The sequence below is a fragment of the Denticeps clupeoides genome, unplaced genomic scaffold (genome assembly GCF_900700375.1).
Source record: "Denticeps clupeoides unplaced genomic scaffold, fDenClu1.1, whole genome shotgun sequence".
Taxonomy (NCBI): Eukaryota; Metazoa; Chordata; class Actinopteri; order Clupeiformes; family Denticipitidae; genus Denticeps; species Denticeps clupeoides.
In genome coordinates this window covers 293452-313581 of record NW_021630036.1, presented here as the reverse complement: position 1 = coordinate 313581, position 20130 = coordinate 293452, and the positions used below count along the sequence as shown (strand labels likewise).

Sequence of the window (20130 nt, the reverse complement as noted above, 5' to 3'; positions counted from 1 at the left end):
AGAGGACTTTGTAATCCTGAACACGTGCTGGGTGGGGTGGACATCAGGGAGCAGGACGCTTCTGCATGTGGAGTGACGTCACGGGTGATCTCAGCCTCAGGAAATGTGACGCGCTGCTGCGCTCAGCCGACATTCCAAATAAGCGAGTTGTGAGCCGCAGAGCGCAGTGCCACCCGAAGCTCGTCCAGCGCGCAGGCATGGGGACGTCCACGTCCACCCTGCTGGACGCCAGCAAGTCCAGCTTGATCCGCGGTAGGAGAGCATTTTTACTTCTCTACAGTGTGGGTGGGTATCGAGGACGGGGTTCGATCCTGGCCAATCAGGGTCGATATCCAATTAATCAATCCTGGGGAATTTCTGAATATCTTGGGGCGTGTCATTAATTAGCCTTTGACCTTGGACCTTTGAAGCTGAACTCTATATTCATGATTGTGCCAGTTTAAAGCGTAATGCGGAGTAGAATTGGTGGGGTGGAACTGCGATGATCAACTTGAAGAACATGAATTTGTTCCTTATTAAAAGCCAGCATTACATCTCAGTCCGGCCAGAATCATTTGGATCATCTCCTGGGAACGGAGAGGATGCGTCCGATGGCAGAGACACGCCCTAGAATCCGATCTGAAACGTCCTGGTGCTGTCATGCTGTCTCTTCTGCTGGTTTTATTAATGAGCATGGACGTTATAACGTGGGCGTCAGGCCCATGCTGGCACCACGCGGCAGCTGCTCGGACCTTCTCCCTCCTTTTTTACAGATTGCATCACATTCTGGCCGGATAAACAGGAAATCCACCCTGAACGCTGGTTTTAAACAAAGCACCGCAGCTGCTCTGCATGTGGAGCTCCGGCCTGCGATGTGCTGATGTGGATCGTGTTTCACCGTATTCTGTAGTGGAAGAAACAGGATGTGCGAGGAATGGGGGTATGTAGCTGCGGCGCCGAACCGGTGGCGCAGGTTGGACAGTCCCATAAACGTCTCCAGCGCAGGAATGCCCGACATCTGCAGAGCCAGAGAGTCAGGAGGGGCGTGGCACAGCAGGAGAGCTGTTCTACCTGCACCGGGCCTGCATTATATAAACCTCATAGAGAAGTCTGTAGATATTTTGGGTGTTACATCATGGTAGACTAGGTCTAAATACCCATGAATATGCAAATTACAGTCCTCCCAATAACTTGATCAAGTGAACTGATATAAAACACGATGAAGATCACTCTTCAAAATCTGAATTTCATTTTGAAAAGGAAAACCTGGAAACTCGAATTTCTGTATAGTGAATGGTGTTTAGAGGGAATATAGTGTATTAATAGCAATAAAGCTGTACGTTTTTATATAAAATAAACATTTGGTGCCATTTTTGGAGAACAGCCGTCATGTAAAGTTTCAGCAGAAGATTGTTCTGCAGGCCAGTGGCACGTCTCCCTTTCCGGTCCTGAACCCACATCTCCATTCCCCAGCCAGACCCTCCTCAGTTAGTAGTGGAGGTGGAGCTGGGCTGCCAGTGTGTGTGTGTGTGTGTGTGTTGTGTGCTACTTCCTGCGATTTGAATATTGTACAGCTGTGGTGCATAAAACCACAATGGAGCTCTGCTGCAGCAGACACGAAAGGACCAATCAGGCTGCAGATCATCAGGTATTTGGTGTGGACTTCAGTAGTGTGCACATGTGAGTGTAAATTTCCATTTGCTTTCGCACCTTTTTGCACTACCTGCAGTTCCTGCCACCTCATCTGAAAATTAATAAATTGGTGGTATTCCATCCATAATTCTACATTCTACACCCATATAAGCATGAGATGGCCTAGCGGTTAGGCCAACATCTGACCTGCCAAGGTACCACTGAGGTCCCCTTGACGAAGGTCCCGTCCCCACGCACTGCTCCCCGGGCGCCTGTCATGGTGCCCACCGTCACCAAGGGTGATGGTTAAATACTGAGGACACGTTTCACCGTGACACCATGTGCTGTGCTGCGTATCACAATGACAATCACATCGCTTTCGAGAAAGGGTCACTACAAGCTACCAATTCTCAACCACGGAAGACCAAAGACGCACCTGTTAAAATACTAAGGAAGGATTGTTAAATTATAATAATTTGATGATGATGATGGAGCTTGATCAACACGTTCTCTGTTACAGGCCACGCCCAAAGTGAGCTGGAGGCTTTTAGGCTGCTGTATAGGAAGGAATACTCTGTGGAATTCTACAATCAATTACGGCAGGAGCTTGTCCAGCAGAAAGAAGACATGCTCCTCAAACAGAGGGTAAGTAAGTATGTACTTCCTGCCCCAAATGAAAGGTGGAGTTTAAAACAGCGTAACTGCGGACTTGTCGTCTGATTACCCAGGTGCCCCGGCAGGAAGAGGAAGTGCTGTTTGAGGGTCCTGTGCTGCACTTTGAGGACACCAGGAAGTGGAAAGAGAGATACGTGGTGGTGCGAGCCAGTTACAGCCTGGAGTGTCATGACAGCCAGGAGGTGATTATGAGGGCGGTGAAGGATATTACCGCATTCGTGGCCAACTGTGTTATCAAGACCCTGCATGATATCGATATGTGTTCAATCAGACTCTTAATATCCCTCATTTCAAATGTATTCAGTTCACCTGCAACTTAATTCAGTCTAAGACAGGAACGGAGATAAGCTGCATACATTCTATTTAACTCTGATGCCATGTATGAAAGAAGCAGGCTGGTGCGTGAACTTCTGAAGATGCGGCCGTGCTGGGGGCGCATTTGCAGACGTTCCTGCAGCGCTGGGTCTGAGCTGAGTGCAGGTGGAACACCACAACGTTGTAGAACTTGAGCGTGGAGAGTGTGCTGCGTTCTAGTTACGTGTAATCTGTTACACGTAATTACGTGTAATTCCATGTAATTCCATAATAACGTCCTCGTCTTCCTCCGCTTATCCGGGTCCGGGTCGTGGGGGCAGCATCCCAAGTAGGGAATCCCAGACAGCCACCTCTACCAGCTCTTCCGGCAGGACCAGACTGGAGATATCATTTCTCCAGCATGTCCTGGGTGGACCCGGGGGGTCTCCTGCCAGCAGGACCCCAACATTGGAGATATTATTTCGCCCGAAACACCTCACCATGGAGGTGTCCAGGAGGCCTCCTGACCAGATGCCTGAACCACCTCAACTGGCTCCTCTCGATGTGGAGGAGCAGCGGTTCTACTCTAGGTTCCTCACCCTATCTCTGAGGCTTCGCCCGGCCACCTTACAGAGGAAACTCATTTCGTTCGCTTGTAACCACGATCTCGTTCTTTCGGTCGTTACCCAAAGCTCATGACCATCGGTGAGGACTGGGACGGTAAATGGAGAGTCTTGCTTTCTGGCTCAGCTCCCTCATCGCTGCAGATGATCTCCTGCTCCCTTCTTCTCTCATTCGGGAACAAGACCCTGAGACACTTAAACTTCCACGTTCACATAAAAAAATAATTCTTTACGTGACACTGAATAAAGATGAGCCCTTGTAACGGGATACATACCCGATATTACACCTCTCTGACGGGATTGAAATGGACACATTAAGGCCTTTGAAACCACGTGATTGTGTGTCTTCTGTTCCTCAGAGCTTCCGGAAGGGCGCCCCACCACGTCAGACTCTGCTGCCAACAGGGGGCACCGTTGTCACCACCGAGGAGAGGTACATAGCATTGGTGGACCAGGGATTCCCAGACAGCAACAGTGAGTAGAGATGGAGTATCAGTTCCATGCCTGTTTGGTTGACGAGATAAATAGTATTTTCATTCGGTCTTTATGAAGCTCTAAGGGGCAGCGGTGGAAACGGACCCCTAATTCGACTCCCGAGCTGCCAAGGTGCCACTGAGCAAAGCACCGTCCCCACACGCTGCTCCCTGGGCGCCTGTCACCAAGGGTGATGGTTACGTTCATTTACGTTCCATCTACATCTACAGCTACATCCAGAGCGACTTACAGTCAGTAGTTACAGGGACAGTCCCCCCCTGGGGCAGTGGTGGAAGCGGCCCCGTAATCAGAAGGTTGCCGGTTCAAATCCCGATCCGCCAAGGTGCCACTGAGGTGCCACTGAGCAAAGCACCGTCCCCACACGCTGCTCCCCGGGCACCTGTCATGGCTGCCCACTGCTCACTCAGGGTGATGGGTTAAATGCAGAGGACAAATTTCACTGTGTGCACCGTGTGCTGTGCTGCTGTGTATCACATGTGACAATCACTTCACTTTCACTTCACTTCACTCAGGGTTAAGTGTCCTGCTCAGGGACACGATGGTAGTAAGTGGGTTTTGAACCCGGGTCTTCTGGTTCATGGGCGAGTGTGTTACCCGCTAGGCTACTTGCACCCTTCATGGTCTGCATCTCCACGGACGTCCATTCACCCCCGCAGGACTGGCAGCCGTCACAAAAGAACTGATTTGTGGTGTTAGTGGCCTGGCGTGTAACACACTCGCCTCTGAACCAGGAAACCCAGGTTCAAACCCACCTCACTACCATCGTGTCCCTGAGCAGGACACTGAACCCTGACAGAAAAGTACATCTGGAATTATTAGGTACATTTCTGATATATTGAACAGTGTGTGTGTGTGTGTGTGTGTGCAGGTCTGAAGGAGGACTTGGCCCCACCGGTGGTGGGAATGCCAGGACAGTTCCCCGTCTACCTGCATGTCCCATACAGACTAGATACTTACTTCTGCCTCACACAGGAAGCCAAACAGGCCAGCTTCCTGTACGTCCTCCATGACTGTATACGACACCAGAACCAAGGTAACACATGTACATTTTAGCCCCGTCCCCGTATTTCCTCTCAGCCTTTCGTCCTCTACTCTTCTCCCAGACTTCCTGAGGAAGGGATCAGTAGAAGTCAGAGCGTTCCTCAGAGCTCTGCAGCTGTGGCAGGAGGAGAAGGGTCGCTATGAATCCTGGGATATGCTGCTTGGCAGTGATGCACAGGTTAGATGCAAGTTACAGACTCCTTGGCACTTTCACGTTTTATGGTTACATCTGGCCAAATCTGCAATACCCCTTCTGACCACTAGATCATGTTTTTCACCAAAAATTGATCTTTTTAAAAATATGTTGGCCGGAGACAACTTAGACATTTTATAAAATTAAGATCTGATGATAAAAAAAACACCTTTTAATAGCTTTTGGCCCCAAATATGACAAATATTACTTTGCACAATTCCTATGCTGAAATTCTAGCACGCAGAATTACTAATGCACCGCTGTCCCTAATGCACCGCTGTCCCTAATGCACCGCTGTCCCTAATGCACCGCTGTCCCTAATGCACCGCGCCTCAGTTTATCACACCAGTGTGTGCTTGTTAAAAACGAGTGTTTGCATGCAGGTGTCACTGCTCAACACTGTTTGGAATGCAGAACAGTCAGAGTCCACGTTTCCTGTCCACATTCCTCGGTATCCAGGTGTGGGCGTGTGGGTTATGGTGTGTGTACCGTGTGTGTGTAGGTGCTGGCTAATGTTATTATGGCCGAGCTGCTGCCCAAACTGAAGGCGAAGAAGACCGAGGGGAAGAGAACATGGTTTGCTGTGAGTCTGCTGGGCCTGGCTCTCCGTTTTAATCATGTGTGGGTATTATAAATATTCTCTTCTGTATGTTTGTGTGGGTGAAAGATGGTGGAGGAGGCGCATGGCCTGGTCCTGGAGTGTGTGCAGCAAGAGCTGAGCGCATTGAAGGACGCCTGCAGAACCAGCGCTGACCAGCAGGAAGGGCTGCTGCGCTCCAACATGGACCAGATCCACAGTTCCAAAACCTTCCTGCAGAACAAACTCACAGGTGGACATTTCATCCATATTCCAAATGATCAGTGATTAAACCCATGCACCTTTATTTAAACAAGCAAGCTAAAAGCTACTCCTGGTACCATGGAGAAGAGCTGAAATCCAGCCGGACCCGACAAGTGCAGCTTTTTAAACGCCCGTCTTTCTCTGCACGAAAACGATCCATTTTCTCCGTCTCTCTCATGATAATTAAGAAGCATCACCTGACGATGACAATGGTGGCCGAGCATCGGCAATTAACATTTCAAAAAAAATTACATTTTACAAAATACTTTTACCACCAAATTTACAAGCAGCGAATGACACGGAGATTCTGCTGAATCTCGACCCGAAACCCACCTACCTACGTATTTCCTCTTTTTTTGGAGTATTAAACTGATCTTATCGACAGCTTTTCTTTCTTTTCTGTTCCTATCTTTGTTGCACTGAGCATGGAAATGGATCCGTGTCATTTAATGAAACACCAGATGGAGCCTCTATATTATAAACATGCAAATGAGCTGTCATGTGACCAAAGAAATTACGTTTCGATATAGATTTCGGCTCTTATTCCAGACTACATTAAATTGCAATGTAATTCAAACTAAATGAATTTATAAGTGCAGATATTAAATACCAGCTCCTCACTGCCTTCAAAACATATATAAAATACACACATGTAATAGGATATGTCAGACACGGCCATCAACGCACACTGACCTGCTCTCTCCACCGTACAGCCAGGGTGTCTGGCCCGGCAGAGGCTCACTGTTCTGAGCACGTGCAGCCGCACCTGGGCTACATACTGGAGGGGCTGATGGGACCAATCAGCTTGGGCTTTGGAGAGGCGCGGTTGATGGCTGAGGCCATGATTGATCAGCTGTGTCAGGATGTCCAGGAGGGCGGGGTCACAGGAGACCTTAAACAGGTAAGAAGTCGCCTAACAACATGCTTAAAATCCCTTTATTGGATCTATGGTATACTTTTGTAAAGAAGCGGAATCCAAGTTACAGAAATGAACATTTTCTAGTTTATTAACACGGTTATTATTACATGGAATTATTGTATATAAAAGTGGGGATGTTCATTAACGCATGATAAATGATGGACTCTTGTCCTCTCCTTTCTGTCTCAGGCTCTGACCCAGCTGGGTCCAGTCAACCTGCAGAGCTGCTATCAGCACGTGAGCAGCCTGGAGGAGCAGCTGAGAGAGACACAGCAGAGGTTCAGCTACACCGGGTACAAGGGGCTGGTCCACAGCACCCAGATCCACCTACAGCAGGTACCCACACGCTACTACACACGCTACACACACACTACACACACATACACACACGCTACACACACGCTACACACACACTACACACACATACACACATGCTACACACTCATACACACACGCTATCATACACACACACTACTACACACTCATACACACACGCTACACACACACACACACACGCTACACACTCATACACACACACACACGCTACACACACACTACACACTCATACACACACGCTACACACTCATACACACACACACACGCTACACACACACTACACACTCATACACACACATACACACACGCTACACACACATACACACATGCTACACACTCATACACACACGCTACACACTCATACACACACACTACACACTCATACACACAAACTATCATACACACACGCTACACACACACTACACACTCATACACACACGCTACACACTCATACACACACACTACACACTCATACACACACGCTACACATTCATACACACACACTACACACTCATACACACACAACACACTCATACACAGACGTACACATACTAAACACACACAACACACTCATACACACAAACACTACACATTCATACACACATACACATACTACATACACACTACACACACAGACATTATTCCCACAGATCTAAATGTTTTTTTTCAATATGAAACATAATGTATAGTTTTGGCCAGTAAAATAAATCAGAATTTCTATTGGTCTGGTATTAACGTGTGTGTGTGTGTGTATGTGTGTGTTAGTTGATGACCAGTGTTGCCTACACCTTTGAGCTGCTCCTGCTAAAAGCTCTAGAAGACAGTCCTGAGAACGTGGCTCTGGCCATGGAGAAGGCCAAACAGAGGGTGCTGAAGGTGAAAGATCTGAGACTGATACATCCAAGTAGAAGAGCTCATAGAAATGAGTTATTTAGTGTGTGTGTGTGTGTGTGTTTCCCTCAGCAATATGACTATGACAGCAGCACAGTCAGGAAGAAAATCTTCCAGAAGGCTCTGCTGGACATCACCTTCCCCAGCATGAAGAAGACGCTGGCCTCCACCTTCAAAGCCGTACGTCCGCCTTGTCTTGTCACGTCCCTCGCCCGGTAAATGGAATTTATTTTCAGCGTTTGTGAACCGCTTGCAGGAGCTGCCGGAGTTTGATCAGTACATCTTTGCTGAGCACGCCGACTTCGTCAGTGTGCAGAACGTATACGAGGACATCCTGCTGCAGGTCCTGGAGAGGGAAATCAGCAAAGGTACCGCGCTCTTCTCCGACCAGCTCCCGGCGTCGGTAACTGTTCATGCAAATTTGATATTAGTGATTCAGCGTTAACGCTATCGCTTCCTCTGATATTATAATATAATAATGAATGGGCAGGGGTGGCCCAGGTGGGGGAATCAGCACCGTTTTCAGAATGCTTGATGAAGGTCCCGTCCCCACACGCAGCTCCCCGGGCGCCTGTCATGGTGATGGTTAAATACAGAGGACACGTTTCACCGTGTCACCGTGTGCTGTGCTGCAGTGTCTCACCATGACAATCACTTCACTTTCAATATTTAAAACTACCACAGAAACCAGGTGGTTTTCTTCTTTGAATGGGGGAACCGGTCTGCTGAAGAAGGTTGGTTTATTGCTGGTCGCCATGTTGTGGCAGCGCCTGTGTTTCCTGCGTCATTAAGGGCGTCGATTCACGGCATCTTGCTCTTCCTCCCTCGGTCTCTCCCCCAGTGGTAAAGGAGGCGGCCACCATGCAGAAGTACAACCTGTTCTCAGAGATCAGGAGGGATCGCTTCAGCCAGTCCAGCCTCTACATCACCCCTCCAGGATCCGCCCCCAGCAGCCCCGCCCGAGCCGGGGGCTCCCTTATCCGACGTCCGCCCCACCCCGCGTCACCCCTGCTGGGCAACGGCCTCCAGCGCGGCCCCAGTCCGGTCCAGGCCCAGTCCTCCCTGCAAGAGGAGGAAGGAGAATCAGGACAGGGGACACCAGAACCCGGCCTGATGCCTGAGCCACTGCCAGACCAGACAGAAGAGCGGTCAGAACCAGTGGCCCAGTCCGCTCCTGTTACACAGCCATCTTCTGATGAGCAGGAAGAGGACGCCTCTACATCCACAGGGAGAACCGCAGAGGCGTGCAGCGAATCGCCCGCAGAAATGTTGCTCGGCGTTCCCAGAGTGCCAGAGGCTCTACTGTCAGTCTCTGGTGCTCCTGCTGCCACCACAGAGGGGGCTGCACCCATCACCGCTGGTCCTCCTGGGTACCTGTGTGAAGAAACTGCAGCTTTCCTGCCCTCTGGTGGTGAACAGTGTGCAGCTGCAGGTGGAACTGGCATGGAGGAGATCTCCCAGGGCGCAGGAGCAAGCGAGGGCACCACAGCACACGATCCTGACCTCACTGAGGTCAAGGCCGTGAGCAAAGACCCTCAACCTGTCGTAGCAGAGAACGTGGAGCCTGGCAGTGCGAAAGCTCCGGACTGCGTGAAGGAGATCCGTGACCTGGTGGTGGAGGTGATCGAGGTGGAGGAGGTGGTCCAGCGGTGCTCTGATGGCAGTGGTGCGCTGGTGGATGGCCAGAAAAGTGCCTGATCAAAAATCTCTGCGAAGAAGGAAAGTGCTCCTTAAGGACACAGTCGGGCACACAATTTTGGGCAGGACTTTTGAAATGGTGCCCGACGTGGAGCTTGTTCGCTCGTGAGGTCAAAGGCGTCCTCGGGATTTTATATAAATTAATAGAAAAAAGAACGCACCAATCTTTATGGATGATTGCGCATGTGACATATTGATGGGCACAGGTATAAATAGCCAAGAAAGAGGAAGAGGCGTGCATGAGACCTGTCAATCATCAGGCTCCGCCCAGTTTAAACTGTTCCGAGGTGAAGAAAAATCCTGAAGATGCCTTCAACTTTACACAAGCAAACAAGCCCCCCAAAATAGTGGCCAGAACTGGCAAATGGATTTTGTTGCATGTTTATCTCTAAACGGTAGTATTTTATAATTAAGTAATCATGAATTTCATATAAAGACTTTCATATAAAATAATGACATTTTGTGCCAAGATGAATAACACATGCATGTTTATCTGAGGATTATGTTATATATATTTTAATAAGCTATCATCTAAAACCCCTGACCTGCCCCTTAATCCTGGTTGACATCATCGATTAAAACTTCATTTTATCCAGAGCAGCATCTAACAGCGCTGTATTTATATTGCAGGGGAAACAGGCCGTGCTGGTGTTGTGAAACAGTATTAGCTAAAATGTGCAACTCTTCTCAGTGGAATAAAGTTTTTTTTTTTAGATTTGTACTTGATTTATTGGGCAAAATGAATAACAAACCTGACTTAAATAGACCAAGACTAACTTTCAGCTGCAAAGGAGCATGGGTATTCAGTGCCATATAAAGAAGCACTACTAGATGGAGGGTGATTGACAGGTTATCATGGCCTATAGAATTAATATTGCTCCCTTGATGTCACCAATAGCTGTTGATATAGATAAACAATACAGTACAATATATTGATAAATTCAAATATTTTTTTGATATTGCAAATAATCTATTAAACTGCACCATGATTCAATATTTGACACCCAGAATGTAATTAGTGCATGGAAAGATGAAGTTCCAAAAAAACACTCAAGCCCTGAAGCTCAAGTTTAAATGTTCCTATGAAAGAAGTGATCCAGCCATGTGAACTTTCTACTCTTTATTTCATGTTCTGGACCTCAGAAATAAAATTCAGATATAAAACAACTTCGAACTAAAAAAATGAAACTCTGAATAAATAGGCAATGTAATTTTACAAAGAAATGAACCAGAAACTCAATATCTTGTTAACCAGCAACAAAGGCAATAAATCAGGTCATGACGACAAAAAAAGATTCTTAAAGATTCAGTTCCAGACAGCCTTGGTATTTAAAACACACATAAACGTTTAAATTACAGTCAAGTTTTAATATAATAATATTTAGTGTATTTCCGGTTGTGAAGAGAGATTATAGATGATGGATTATAGCCACAATAAAGTGTATCAGTGATTATTGAATAAAATAAAAGACGTGTACCTACCCTGTACTAGGTCATGCAGTACTTTAGCTGAAATGATGCTCTGGATTTCATGTCAAGCACCAGTGCTTTAAAATCCATTCAGAAGCATATATAATGTGTACATGTGAAACTCATGCATTTAAACACACACACACACACACACACACACACACAGACCTGCTTCAGCATCTATGCATTATATTAATACTCATGAACAGCATATTCTGATGCGACAACTGCAAACGTTAAGTCATTTTCTATTGAGTGAAAATGCATTAAAACTAGTAGTCACTGAATAATTAGTGCGCGCACACACACACACACACACACACACACACACTAATTTATTACAAGAACTTTACAAATCACAGGTCACTTCACATCTGCAACAGAATGTTCACGGCGTGTTCACCGAGACGCTCCGTATCTGTAGTACAGCTGCTCGTCCGGACGGAAGCCGTACGCGGTGGCAGGCCGCACGGGAGCCCCGCCCGTCTGCACAAATCCCTCTGTTCCAACGCTGGAACACAGACAGTGACAGGACAAATAAACTCCATCTCTTATATCTAAAATGGTTTAAATTCTGAAAAAAAAAAAAAAAAAAGGAAGGAAGCGGCCCCGTAATCAGAAGGTTGCCGGTTCGAATCCCGATCTGCCACGGTGCCACTGAGCAAAGCACCGTCCCCACACACTGCTCCCCGGGCGCCTGTCATGGTGCCCACTGCTCACTCAGGGTGATGGTTCAATACAGAGGACACGTTTCACCGTGTCACCATGTGCTGTGCAGTTACGATCACTTCACTTCACGACAACTGTAAATATTTGGAAAAAAAGTTTCTTGCCACTAGATGGCACTGCAACGCCGCCAACCTCTCTCTCTCTCTCTCTCTCTCCACCATCCCCCTGTTTTCCTTCTCCCTCCCTCGTCCTCCCACCTGTAAAATATGAGATGTTTGCTTTGCCCCTGCGGTTCCCATAACACGCTGGCGTTTCAGACCAAATCACTTCCAGTGATGGAGGCCGTGATTTACCGCCAACGCCGGAGCGACTGGACTTGACAGAAAGTGAAATGAAGTCTCGTGCGGTAACGCTCCGCCCCTGCGCTACATTCACCGTCACCAAGGGTGACATCTGGTGACAAAATGACCACTTTTAACACATAATACTAAAGATAATTGTACAGCAGGCCTCCTGTCTTTCTCCTTGCCGAAATTCGGTGTTTCTCTCCCTCTGGAATGGCGGACATGTTTCACCGCCGCTCGTCCCCTCTGCGCGTCTCCTCCCTCCTCGGCTCATCATTACTACTCACCAACCAGGGGACAACGTCCCCCAAAACCGCGTTTTAAAATGGTTCTAATACTGATCCGACTGATGCTAGAACATTTAATAATAGTACATTCATTCCAATAATAGACAATGGTCATAATACCCTGAACAATAAGTAAGAAGAAGAAATAAAGCATTAAATAAATCAAATAAATGATAAAAAGTGGGTCTGACCTGCCGACGGCGTCTCCATTCTGGAAATCTGTGTAGAAATCTGGGCTGACGGCGCCATCTGCAGGGATTATACCGTCTGATGGTTACCGTGACACAGTATTCCAATTCGGAGTTTTATTTAAAGATATTTAGCATTTCTTTCATTCTCATAAAAACCTCCTTTTATGCCAAGTATGTGAATGTTGGACCCACCGGCGCTGTAGAAGAGGTCCGGTCGCTCCAGGATGTCTCCATCGTGTATGAAGGGTTCTCCATCATCTCCGTACATGAAGGGCTCGCCCTCGTCCATCTGCCGGTTCTCCACCATCTCCAGCCACTGCGAGTTGTGCCAGCGGAACTTCTCGCTCTGAATCTTCTTACCCCACTCCTCATCATACTCCTACAACGTAAATACGCCATCTTAACACCGTTATTCCCCTCCGACAGTGACGCGGCCCAGACCCGCCATCACAGGCCCTCTGATCAGTCCACAGGACACTTCCTGCGGGCTGCGCTTCCTGTGAGGGTCACTTCCTGCCTGGACCACGTCCTGCGTCCACAGCAACCACATCAGGATAATTACATTCATCTGAGGACTGGAACCCATCACGGGCCAAATTCCACCGTCGTACGCTGCCTGCACGACATTCCCCAGACCGCTGGCCATTTACCGCATTACGGTTAGTAATGGGACGAATGGGTACCGGTAACCAGATATCGTTCCTCATCTAACCTTCTAGCTCCTGTGACCATGTGCTGGACCACTGCAAGTTCTCATCTCCACGTTACCACGTTACCGCATTACGGTTAGTAATGGGACGAATGGGTACCGGTAACCAGATATCGTTCCTCATCTAACCTTCTAGCTCCTGTGACCACATGTGCTGGACCACTGCAAGTTCTCATCTCCACGTTACCACGTTACCGCATTACGGTTAGTAATGGGACGAATGGGTACCGGTAACCAGATATCGTTCCTCATCTAACCTTCTAGCTCCTGTGACCATGTGCTGGACCACTGCAAGTTCTCATCTCCACGTTACCACGTTACCGCATTACGGTTAGTAATGGGACGAATGGGTACCGGTAACCAGATATCGTTCCTCATCTAACCTTCTAGCTCCTGTGACCACATGTGCTGGACCACTGCAAGTTCTCATCTCCACGTTACCACGTTACCGCATTACGGTTAGTAATGGGACGAATGGGTACCGGTAACCAGATATCGTTCCTCATCTAACCTTCTAGCTCCTGTGACCACATGTGCTGGACCGCTGCAAGTTCTCATCTCCACGTTACAGCATTACGGTTAGTAATGGGACGAATGGGTACCGGTAACCAGATATCGTTCCTCATCTAACCTTCTAGCTCCTGTGACCATGTGCTGGACCACTGCAAGTTCTCATCTCCACGTTACCACGTTACCGCATTACGGTTAGTAATGGGACGAATGGGTACCGGTAACCAGATATCGTTCCTCATCTAACCTTCTAGCCCCTGTGACCACATGTGCTGGACCGCTGCAAGTTCTCATCTCCACGTTACCACGTTACCGCATTACGGTTAGTAATGGGACGAATGGGTACCGGTAACCAGATATCGTTCCTCATCTAACCTTCTAGCCCCTGTGACCACATGTGCTGGACCGCTGCAAGTTCTCATCTCCACGTTACCAGGTCCAGGTCACCAGGCCAGAATTCCGACTTACAGCGATGATGTCCAGCGTGTTGTCGCAGACTTTGCGAATTTCGGCGTTCTTGTCGTGCATCAGGTCAATGAGGTACGCCGGTGCTTCTGAAGGGGCGGGGTCAAGGCGAACTAACCCAGTACGGCGATATAACAGTAATACTGTGCGTAGAAGAGGATACGGGTCTCCTTTACGATGACGTCCCTGGTGGCCTGGTGGAACACCATCTGGTAGAAAACGTAGACAATCTGGCAGACAAACTCATCATCTTCTTGTTGGGCTGTCGGGGAATGAGAGAAGCAGGAAAGACAGATAAACCACGGAGAAGGTGAGGACCTGGACAGATCAGCACGGGGGCAGTGGTGGCCTAGCGGGTAAGGAAGCGGACCCGTAATCGCCTGTCATGGCTGCCCACTAAGGGTGATGGTTAAAGGTAGCGGACACTGGGTGCTGTGCTCAATTCGGATATTTACCCAGGATCGGCGATACGGTGGATAGTTACTGGTTTGTCCTTCAGGAATTATGACCATTCTGTTAACCATTTGTTCAGTTTACCATTCAGCAGATCAATGAGGGCCTGAATGATGCCAGATTTAGCCAGCATGGCAGCACAAGAGTCGTCCATGGACACGGTCCCGATCATGATCACCACCTCCAGGACGAGGTCGTCCTCCGCGGACCCTGAACGACAGAGCGGACGTGAGGTCTCCTGCTTCAGCGTCTGAAGCTCTCCGGCTGGTGGAAGGTGCGGGTACCTGGTTTCAGGTGTTCGGTGAGGTACGGCACCAGGTTGTACTCTTTCAGCACCAGCTCCCAGTCCAAGTCCGGGATGGTGAGGTTGGCCAAGGTGCCCAAACACTCGATAACAAACTCTTCTTCCTCGTCACGGCCGATCTGAGCTGCCAGGTCCCCAACGTAGTCCTGAACACAACACACGCTCTGCTGTTACAGGTGTGTGTGTGTGTGTGTGTGTCGGAAGGACGAAGAAACTCACTATAAACAGGTGTTTTGTTGGCCCATCATGCTGCGAGATGTTCCTGATCATCTTCATCATTAGTGTGTCTTTTAGCTTCAGAGCACGCTTCATCAGCATCTTCAGACCATTACCTTCAGAACACACACCCGTCTCAAGGATCTCGTGCAGCGTGTGTGAGGTTTTGCTCCATTTAAATGAGTGTGTGTGTTACCTTCACAAATGATTTGTGCGTTTCTCTTGTTGGCCGCCAGGTTGATGCAGAATGAGATGAGCTCAGCGTCTATCTGCTCCTCCCCGCAGTCAAACAGCATCTTCATCACCTGAGTCGGGCGCACCAAGGACCAACCAACTGAGAAGCTGCACCAGGTCTGAACCGGCGGAGACAGAAGGCCAGCAGTTACCTGCAGGATGCAGTCGGTGTAGGCGAACATGGACTTGAAGCGGTCGTCCACGCTGATGTGGTAGAGGATGCACATGGCGATCTGCCGGTGAGACTCGTCCCCTGCGGGGGACAGAGAGAGCGTTCAGGGGACGCGGCCCGGTGACCGGCCGGAAGGACGGGTCCTCTCCTCACCGAGCAGCTGCGTGAGTTTGGGCAGCAGCCCCACCTGCACCATTCTGCTGCGCAGGCCGGTGTCGAAGGAGAGGTTCAGCAGCAGCCGCAGGGTCACGTTCAGCAGATCCTCATGCTCGCAGGGGACCAGGCGGGACAGGCGCTCCACCGTGTCCACCTCGGCCTGGAGGTGAGACCAGCGGGACCGTCAGAGACAGCGTCCTCTGGAGGACAGGGACCGCTCGGAACTTACCATGTCGTTCTTGTTCTCCAGGAAGATGCTGAGCTTTTTGAGGAAGGACACGACGAGCACCAGCAGCTCCTGGCTGTCCCTCTCCAGAGTCTTCACCAGCAGCTGAACGATGTTCTTATTCCTCATCTTCAGCTCCGTGCGCGTGTCCTCAGACAGGTTCAGCAGCAGGTACAGAGCCACTGAGGACAGACAAGACGTCCCCGTTCACGTTCTTTTTATATATATACACGATGGAGACATCCTGGTCATTTTAAGAAGGAACCACGCACCTCTCAGCAGCTGTTCCTGCTTCAGCAGGAGTCCCTGGTACTTCTTCAAGGCTTTCTCATACTCCTTGTGCAGGGTCTGGTTGTCCGAGTCGTCCTCACGTGGCGTCGTGTTAAGGGGTGTCAACACACACCACGCACGGTTACGTTTACAGACACACTTCATCTCCCAATAAAACATTAAGACTGCCGCAGTGACATGCTTAACATTTGGCCCGTGCATCACTCGGCAGCAGCGGCCTGGCGGTTAAGGAAGCGGCCCCGTAATCAGAAGGTTGCCGGTTCGAATCCCGACCCGCCCGAGGTGCCACTGAGCAAAGCACCGTCCCCACACACTGCTCCCCGGGCGCCTGTCATGGTGCCCACTGCTCACTCAGGGTGATGGTTAAATGCAGAGGACACATTTCATGGTGTGCACCGTGTGCTGAACCACTTCACTTTCTTTCTTTCTTTTTACTCTGCCAGTGACCTTTGACCCACAGGAAGGATATAAGCTTTCTTTTTCTTCTGCAGTTCATCCTGCCACAGGTCATAGCGCTTGAGCTCGTGCTCGATGATGTTCATGCAGAGAGCGCCGATCTTGTAGTGCGTGATGAGTCCGTGGAACTGAGAGAAGCTGCAGGGATGAAAAGACAAAAATACACACCCGGTCCACCCAACCAGTGCATGTTGGGAACTCCTTGAAGAAAACGTCTTTTCTTGGCATGGTCCGTGTTCGACCTGTCATTAATGACCTCTCTGTGAAAGCTTGTCAAAATAAAAGTTGGATTTGGGTCCGGCGGGGACTCTTTTTCCGAGAGCATTTAAATCTGCGGTGACAGCGCCGAGCACCAACGTTCACCTTCACACACTCCAACCAGACCGAGAGAAAGGTGAGACGCGGTACCTGGAGAAGCAGAAGAAGACGTAGATGATGGTGGTGGCCAGGTCAACGCTCTGCTTCCAGTCCTCCCTCAGCACTCTGGCCAGAGCTGCCAGGGCCGTTTCTGCGGAGATACGGTAAATAGGGCCCAATTCAGAAGAAAACCCTGAACACATCAAACAGCGTCACTGCCGTCACTTCACGAGCGGGGTGGACAGGACGCGGGGCGAGGAGGGCGCGGGGTCAGACGAAAATCTGGTTTGAGTTAAAGGAAAGAGGAGAGGCGGGGCTCGGGGTCAAGTCTCATATGGCATGAGAAACGCCAACTTCCTCTCAGACAGGAAGTGCGTGCTACACAGAAACACGTCCCCCGGCACACACCTCCGGCCCCCGGGGCTCGGGGATCACATGGTTCACACGGCCGCTCGATGCCGACAGCGTTTCGAGCGAAGCGGCGTGTGTAATGCGGTCTGACAGCGCAGCCGGAGCCGTAATGCGCACCGACAGAACATCACGGTGCTAATCACAAACTCCCACAATGCACTGCTTCCGAGTTCAGTCTCAGTTCGAGTTTACAGCCGATACTGGCGAACTTTAACCAAGAGGATCCTGCACCAACAAATATTCACATAACTACGCACGTCTGCACCAGGAGGAAAAGGTGCAATTTGCCGGTTTTTATCTTGAGAAAGCAACGTGTTATTTGGAGAATCCTTTTTAAAGCGGATTTTGGTTGGTTTGGATACAGGATGAACGCACGCGTGCGTTATTACGGTAATCGGGGGATTCGATCTTTACCGACCCGTTTATCGCTGTACGCAAACCGCTTATAAAATTCCCAGTACGACAGTGAAATAGCGAGAGAAGTCGTCCTCTACGGCGCCTGTACCATTTTGGAGCAGCTCTTCCAGGTTGTCCGGGTTCCTGGCCAGATGCAGGATGAGCTTGGCACCTCTGATCTTCTCAGGGACGTCCTCGTACAGCAGCTCCTTGTAGTCCTCTATGCTGTTAATGTTGGCTTCTTCATCCAGCTACGGGCGCACACACACACACACACACACACACACACAGACTGTTGGAAAAATGTATATATGTTATCATGTAATTACTTCTTTTATTCATATCCTTTAAGCACGAATATGTATTAATCCTTGGAATATTACTGACAACTCTTAATCATTAACAAATCTCAGAGCAAAGGTTTTAAGCTTGCAGGACAGCATGACCGCGACCTGAGGACCAACAACAAGCAGACTATGATGAACCAGAGTCCAATCACCTGAAGAATCTACAGACGAAGATGAACATGTCACCATGACTCGACCAAAGATCAATTCATAAAACTAATATGGTGTGATTTTATGTGAACCCTAATGAACCTACCAAATAAAAGAAGGAGATGCGATGAAGGACGCCAGAGCTTTTGGAGGCCTGTTGTAAGGCGTGACTTCCATTCGCTCTCCTTGCAAGTAAAACGGACTCAAATGCTTTGTGTCTTTCTTCTCTTTGTTTAGTAAATGTTGGACTGACAGATAAACCTAACACAGACAGACAGAACATGCAGCTGGGCGTAAGGCTGTAATACTCGGCCAGGTACGTAAATTAAACCGACCTCCATCCCTTCAAACAGGCTCAGGTCTCTGGGCTTAACCGGCTGCTTCTCCGGCTTCTCTGCAAACATGAAACAGTCGTTTTAATTCAGCGCCGCAGAGCAGCAGCAGCAGCAGCAGCATGGCGGTGGCGGCGGCGGGCACTACCGCTGCTTTTCTTGCGGCTTTGCAGGTACTTCAGGAGATGCTCCACCTCCAGGACCCTGGACGGGTGGATCAGCCGGCACTCCTCCACCACCTTGCGGGCCAGAGACGCCGTGTCTGTGTTGGCGTTCAGGCTTTTCAGACGAATGCTGCGGGAACAGAATTGTACCAGTTGGTGTGAATTTCGTCACGACAGTAATGTTAATTCTGCACCGACTCACATTTTCTGACATTCCTTCCTGTCGCCCAGCACCGGGTCTCCCATTTCTCCCAAAATGGTGGCTTCCACCTCATACTGGACCACCAGGGCTTTCTCCGTGGGATGAACATCCAAACTACCGCCCTTCACCTTCCTGCGGAATCACGCAAAATAACATCTGCGGTCATCGCTGGCTGTAGTCCGTGAACCGATTCACGTTTCACGCTGCACGTCACACATCGTCCAGCTGACTTAGCAGAGACGGCTACATGCTAACGGCTACATGCTAACCGGCGGAGACGTTTCACCTCTTCAGGTACCGCGCGTCGTCCGCCTGCATCGTTCCCCTCCTCCGGCGGCGAGATGCGCGGCGTCCGAGGTGCAGAAGTCCGGCTAAACGCCTACCACACGCCCCTGGCCCCTGGCCCCTGGCCGCTAACCGCTAGCCGGACGGTGATGCTGGTGTTGCTATGGGCGCGGACCCGTCCTCCCAGCATGCACCGCGCCGACGAGGGCGGGGCCTCTGCTGTAAATAAACTCAGAGTTTATATTTTGTGGGTTGTTGCGGCTATATTTTTACTTTTTTTTTTATCTGATTACCAGTGAAGCTATGTATTCCAATTTGGAATCAGATTCGACTGAAGTAAAATTCTGTGGAAATAAATGAGTTATGATGGAAAGATGATTGTGTCACGCCAAAAAAACTTATGTGCATGCGATGCAGCTTAATTTTCATTTATTTTTGGTTTCTTAGGTAATCTTAAATGTAATTTTTTTGGTAATAAGAAAGAATGGTCCTGTGGGTCTCAGTGTGGATCTGGTGTTTGAAATCAGGTGCTTGAAGCGTTATTTGCCTCGCCTGGATCAAACTACAAAGTGAACAGATCTTCTGAAAGGTCAGAGAGAGATTCCCTCTGGTTTCCAGCGTGGTCATGGCTAAGATGGACGATCACATGAGTGGCACAAGAGAGCTGAGATGACAAAAAATGAGACGGGGGTCATCATGACAATCCCCCAGTGACC

The 20130-nt window shown here is 49.2% G+C and overlaps 2 protein-coding genes across 2 annotated transcripts; one reads left to right on the top strand and one right to left on the bottom strand.

The window, feature by feature from the left end:
* Window positions 1–44: 44 nt before the first annotated feature.
* On the top strand, window positions 45–10330 carry niban1a (niban apoptosis regulator 1a). The gene is made up of 14 exons (XM_028967886.1): window positions 45–252; window positions 2132–2256; window positions 2340–2468; window positions 3563–3677; window positions 4567–4731; window positions 4802–4917; window positions 5435–5515; window positions 5600–5762; window positions 6487–6674; window positions 6882–7028; window positions 7794–7904; window positions 7992–8099; window positions 8176–8287; window positions 8761–10330. Exons 1-14 carry the CDS (start codon window positions 66–68, stop codon window positions 9615–9617), a joined length of 2604 nt encoding a protein of 867 aa, XP_028823719.1. The 5' UTR covers window positions 45–65; the 3' UTR covers window positions 9618–10330.
* Window positions 10331–10722: 392 nt separating this feature from the next.
* On the bottom strand, window positions 10723–19792 carry kifap3a (kinesin-associated protein 3a). Its single transcript, XM_028967887.1, has 20 exons — window positions 19416–19792; window positions 19130–19261; window positions 18912–19057; window positions 18767–18825; window positions 18044–18185; window positions 17179–17278; window positions 16784–16908; window positions 16296–16394; window positions 16027–16205; window positions 15795–15957; window positions 15622–15722; window positions 15432–15540; window positions 15239–15351; window positions 15000–15165; window positions 14800–14925; window positions 14426–14524; window positions 14266–14351; window positions 12771–12957; window positions 12579–12636; window positions 10723–11598 (listed from the first exon to the last, which is right to left on the bottom strand). The coding sequence occupies exons 1-20, from the start codon at window positions 19445–19447 to the stop codon at window positions 11487–11489; spliced, it is 2334 nt and encodes a 777-aa protein (XP_028823720.1). The 5' UTR covers window positions 19448–19792; the 3' UTR covers window positions 10723–11486.
* Window positions 19793–20130: the final 338 nt, after the last annotated feature.

Coding starts and splice junctions, on each gene's coding strand:
- niban1a (XM_028967886.1), top strand. CDS start 66: ATGTGGAGTGACGTCACGGGTGATCTCAGCCTCAGGAAATGTGACGCG. Junction 2,469..3,562: donor AGTGTCATGACAGCCAGGAG/GTGATTATGAGG, acceptor TCTGTTCCTCAG/AGCTTCCGGAAGGGCGCCCC. Junction 3,678..4,566: donor GGGATTCCCAGACAGCAACA/GTGAGTAGAGAT, acceptor GTGTGTGTGCAG/GTCTGAAGGAGGACTTGGCC.
- kifap3a (XM_028967887.1), bottom strand. CDS start 19,447: ATGCAGGCGGACGACGCGCGGTACCTGAAGAG. Junction 19,262..19,415: donor GACGCGCGGTACCTGAAGAG/GTGAAACGTCTC, acceptor GTGATTCCGCAG/GAAGGTGAAGGGCGGTAGTT. Junction 19,058..19,129: donor AGGAAGGAATGTCAGAAAAT/GTGAGTCGGTGC, acceptor CTGTTCCCGCAG/CATTCGTCTGAAAAGCCTGA.